This window comes from Ictidomys tridecemlineatus, chromosome 1, assembly GCF_052094955.1.
Source record: "Ictidomys tridecemlineatus isolate mIctTri1 chromosome 1, mIctTri1.hap1, whole genome shotgun sequence".
NCBI lineage: Eukaryota > Metazoa > Chordata > Mammalia > Rodentia > Sciuridae > Ictidomys > Ictidomys tridecemlineatus.
In genome coordinates this window covers 187,506,436-187,511,975 of record NC_135477.1, presented here as the reverse complement: position 1 = coordinate 187,511,975, position 5,540 = coordinate 187,506,436, and the positions used below count along the sequence as shown (strand labels likewise).

The window sequence follows — 5,540 nt, the reverse complement described above, 5'->3', positions numbered from 1 at the left end:
AGCTGCAGCAGTGCCAGTGGGGAGGGGAGAGCAAGCAGTAAGGTGTGGAGTAGGTGAGATCACTGAGCATGCAGATTCAAGCACACAGGGCACTTATGTGCCCCACAGGCCATGCCTGTGGTGAACCTGAGTGCTGAGCTGGGGAGGTGGGAAACCAGGATCCTGAGTGTGTGTTTCTATTATCAAAACCAGTGTTGTAAATCCATCACCACAGAAGTTATGTTTGCTGCTGTGAAAATTAGAATGAAAATCTTGTATATTATTTTAATGTCATTCCTCTGTTGCTGAGCCTGATGCATAGCACTAGGAATGTTCCTGCTGGGAGCTAGCAGGCAGGAAGGCTCCAGCTACCTCACTGGGTTTCCTGTGCCTGGTATAGATTTTGTATTCCAAGACCATGTATGTGTCTAGGATGTGCTGAGATGGTTACCAGAGAGAACTGGGGCAGGAACATTCTATTCAGGTTTTAAAATCAATTCAAGAAAAAGGTACTGATTGAAAAGAAAAGCAACAAATAATTTTAAACAAACACTAATAAAGGCAATTCATTTTTATTCTATTTTACCATTTCAATTCATGTTTAATGTTCAATTTTTATTTTTTACTTACTTTCAAGGAATTCGAGGAACTAGGTTTTCATGGAGAAATGGAACCAAACTTCAAATGATTTTATTTTGTTGGGACTGTTACCCCAAAACCAAACTGGCCTACTTCTCTTGTTCTTGATCATCTCTGTGTTTCTTATCGCCTGTTTGGGGAACTCGGGGATGACTGCCCTCATCTTCTTGGACCCCCGGCTCCACACCCCCATGTACTTTCTCCTCAGCCAGCTCTCCCTCATGGACCTTATGTACATCTCTACCACAGTCCCCAAAATGGTGTACAACTTCCTCTCTGGCCAGACAAGTATCTCCTTCTTGAGTTGTGGTTTACAAAGCTTCTTCTTTGTGACACTAGCATGTTCTGAAGGCTTACTCCTGGCCTCAATGGCCTATGACCGCTTTGTGGCCATCTGTCACCCCCTCCATTATCACATACATATGAGCAAAAGAATGTGTGTGACAATGATCCTTGGGTCCTGGACACTAGGTTCCCTCAATGGCCTCGTCCACACTGTGTATGTTCTTCATCTTCCATACTGCAGGTCCAGGACCATCAGTCACTTCTACTGTGACATCCCAGCCATGTTGCTTCTTGTCTGTACGGACACTTCGGTCTATGAGTATGTGATTTTTTTTAGTGCAGTCCTGATTCTCCTTCTTCCTTTCCTTGGCATCACTTTGTCCTATGGACGAGTCATTTTTTCCGTCTTCCACATGCACTCCAAAGAGGGGAGAAGAAAGGCCTTCACCACGTGCTCCACACATTTAACTGTGGTGACATTTTACTATGCTCCTTTTGTCTACACTTATCTCCGTCCCAAGAGTGTCCGCTCACCAGAAGAAGATAAGAACCTGGCTGTCTTCTACACCATCCTCACGCCCATGCTCAATCCCATCATCTACAGCCTGAGGAACAAGGAGGTGCTGGGGGCTTTGAGAAGAGTGTGTGGGATGTTCTCCCCCAGGAAGAAGTGAGCATAGCATGGCTGACCCTCTCCTAGGTATCACTTTTCTCCATGCAGACTGAGGCACCCCGGTGCAGCACTCACCAATAGAAATACAATGTGATTCTACATATGTAATTAGATTTCTAGTGACATGTTTAAAATAAAATTAAATATTGATTATTACATAGATTTATCTACATTAATAATTAATATTTATTTAGTTGAAAACAAAAATGTTAACATTAACAAGGTTGATATTATATTATTTATATTATATATAATACTCAATGTAATGTTAGTAATATACTGATATTTAATATTATCATTAGTATGTTTGACATTATACTCTTGCTTTGCTTATATCTCTTGTTTTCATTCTACCTTTCCCAACATTGTGTGACTTTTATGTTATATTCCATTAGAAGCTTGCACTGTGTACACTTCAAGTTTCCTACAACCACATGGGGCAGAGTCTCCTGATATCCAGCACTTCTGGGTGCCTAGCAGTCCTCTCCTTTGTGATCACAGATGGGTTGTTATTCTCAATGTGATTCCTGGTCTTGGAACAAAGAATTATACTCTGAACACTTTAAAATAAATATTTCACTCAGTATGTTAGGGAGACCTTGTTTCAAGGAAAAAAGAAAGGCTGGGAATGTGGCCAGCCAGTAAGCACCCCTAGGTTTAAATCCAAATACCAATAAAAAATCAGAAAACTCAACAACGAAAACCCCATTTCTACTCTTCTAAATTTTAGTTTTGATTTTTGTAGAGATATTGAAATCCAAATGGCTCCTAGGATGGAGTGTTATTTACATCTGTAATCTTTCTCAAGGTACACAATACATAGAGAAGCTCCTTCTACCACAGCTACCAAGGCCACAGTTTCCTATTGCCTTTTTCATACTCCATGATGGAATACTTGCCATGGTTCTTGCCTTCACCAAAAGAACTTCCTTGGCCTTTGTCAGCAGGGGCTTATCTGAGGTGGATGTGGGGTCTCTGATTTTCTAATATCTAAGTAGTTAGTTTACTTCTAAGAGGGCACATTAATTTTAGCATCCAACATCTCAGGTACAGCCATGTGCATAGGATCACTGTGACCCATTCTCTCTAATCTATCTGCCTGGTCAATTCCAGGAGCTATGCCCAGGGACATGAGCAATATCCAGTTCCATGAACATGCCCAGCTCCATCCCATGCTCTGCCCACACACCCCAAACCTGTGCTTATGGGCTGTGTTGAGGTCCCTTGACCTGACAGTCCTGGAGTGAGTCAGCAATGTAGCTGAGGTTTGACCAGGTGACATCTGCTATTAGTTCTGTCTCCTGCCTGGACACTGTTCTTGGTGTGTACACATCCAGCCTGGTTCCTCTGTGTGTCTGAAGATTTTATAAACCACTGTATTTTAGGATGTTCATTTTTCTATCTCAATGCAGATTAATTTCTTTCATTTCACTTAAGAACCCTGGGTGATACATTCAGATTATAAATATCAGTTGAACTGTGGCTATGAAGTCCTTTGGTGTGTAAGGGCAGTGACTATAGTGCTAAAGGACGATTAAAATAATGTTTTAAATTTGGCTGAACAGTAAGATCATTTTACAGTTGTTTAGAGTTCTGTAAAAGGAGTAAAAAAAACTCAGTTTAAGGCCCAAATATCAATCTAGCTTCAAACTTATGGCACACTTCCACATCTGTGTCCTCTAAAATGTCTTAAGTACTCAGTGTTCAGTGATGGATCTGATATCTACTCCTTAAAGGAAGTGCTTTTTTTTCCCTCTAGATTTAAGGGTAAGAAGAAATACATAAGGACTTTGAGGTAATACTTATAAGTTAATTGTTACTTCATCCCACATTAATCACACTGTTGACCCACAATTGTGATGACAAAGATAGGAAGAAAGTATTCATTTCTTTTTTAGCCACAAGTGTGTGGATCAAAACTCAAACACTCACCCACAGAGGCCCAAAGCCCAGACAAGACCAAACACCAACTAATGTAACTTCTAACTGATGATTGAACCATCCTGCTACCAGAACACATCATCATCATTCCCCATCATCCCACCCTACATGGGGAGACAGGAAGCTGAGAGTTACTACAACCAGCTTTACAAATTCCCAGCCTCAAAGGTTGACAACTGAGTGAGTAGCACAGAGACATTGGATTTAAAAAACCCAGCGCTATTCTAAAATAGATCACATTCTAGGTCATCATGGAAGTGTTAGAAAATATGAAGAAAATGATATCATCCTGTGCACCTTATCATATCATAATGGAATGAAACTAGAAACCAACACAAAAAATAATAGAAATCATACAAACTTGGAGAGTGAACAATTCCTATTTTCAATTAGGAATTGATAATAGAAGAAGAATAATCAAGAAATTCTAGGAAACAAAGAGAAAAAAAACACTAATATCAAAATATTGCAAAGCTATCCAAGCAGTTCTAAGAGAGAAATTAATACCATTGAATGCCTACATTAAAATAGAGACTCCAAAGAAATAAGCCTGTATTTCATTTTGAAGCCTTGGAAAAGAATAACAAAATAATTCCAAAATAATATTGAAGTCAAAATTAATTAGATTCAGAATAAAATACACAAGATCAATGTAATGATTTGGTACTTGATAAAGATTAATAAATTGATAAACCCTCAACTAACCAAAAATAGAGAGACATAATGCAAAGAAGCAAAATTAAGCTTAATAAGGAGATTTCACAGCAGAGACTTCTTAATTCCAGAGAATCATTAGAAACTCTTTTGAAAATTTATACTCCAGGAAACTGGAAAATTTAAAAGACTTTTACAAATTTCTAGACATATAGGATATATCCCACATGAACCATGAGGATATAGAAAGCATAAACAGAACAATTTACAGTAATTGGATTGAAATAGCAATTAAAATCCAAAATGAAAAGCCAAAGATGAAAGGGATCTGCAGCTGAGTTCTAGCAGACCTTTAAGAGGAACTGACATTATTCTTTCTCAAATTCTTCAAGAAATTAAAAGAAACGCTCTCCAACACTTTTCATGAAGCCAGTATTACTCTGATACCAAAACCAAAGACACATCAAGGAAAGAAAATTACAGACCAATGTCCTGATGGAGAGAGAAGAAACAATTATTAATAAAATATGAGCAAACTACATTCAAACACACATTAGAATGGCAATATACCACAATCCAGAGGGTTTCATCACAGAGATGCAACATTGATTTGACAAAACAAATGAATAAATGTAATTCACCACTTAAATTCATTAAAGAATAATCATCTCCATAGATGCAAAAGACAAAAAAATCCAACACCCATTCATATTAAAAATGCTGGAAAAACAAGACATAAATGGATTTACTTCAGTACTGCAAACAAATCCAAAGCCAGCATCTTACCAAATGGAGAAAAACTAAAAGTATTTTCTCTAAAATCACAAAAGAAATGCACATGAAACTCAAAGAGACACTAATTTCAATCCACTAGGAAAGTAAATCAAGAAACAAAGCAGAGAATATATTTTGACAAAGGTGCAGAGAAATGAGAAACATTGTTGTTTTTGCAGCAATGTGAAAAGGCCTTGTTCTTGAGTAAAAACAGCTTAGTGATTCTGTGAAACATTAAGGCTGCTATCATTAAGTGATCAAGTTCTTCCACCTCTGAGATGCTGAGATGCACCTCGAGGAAGCAGAGTAGACACTAAAGAGCAATCTGGACTCCATGTCCACCCACAGGAGAGATGATGAGCAGAATTTGGTGGCTGCACTCAGTGGAAATCATTCAGGGTTTCAGAGGAGAGCAGGTGGCACATACAGCCACAGGGACAAATGTCAGCAGCATCAGAACTGATGTCTGACCTTGTGAAACACAACTGTCTACAGCACCTTCATTATCCATGTTCCAGTTTGCCAAAATAACACTTACCATGTAGTAGTATGTAAATTAAAAGCCTGTGTCTCACAGGAGAGCACCTTTCAACAG

At 38.6% G+C, this 5,540-nt stretch overlaps 1 protein-coding gene across 1 annotated transcript; it reads left to right on the top strand.

The window, feature by feature from the left end:
• The first annotated feature begins 638 nt into the window (after nucleotides 1-638).
• LOC101965710 (olfactory receptor 2L13) lies at nucleotides 639-1,577 on the top strand. The gene has a single exon (XM_013366226.3). It carries the CDS (start codon nucleotides 639-641, stop codon nucleotides 1,575-1,577), a length of 939 nt encoding a protein of 312 aa, XP_013221680.1.
• Nucleotides 1,578-5,540: the final 3,963 nt, after the last annotated feature.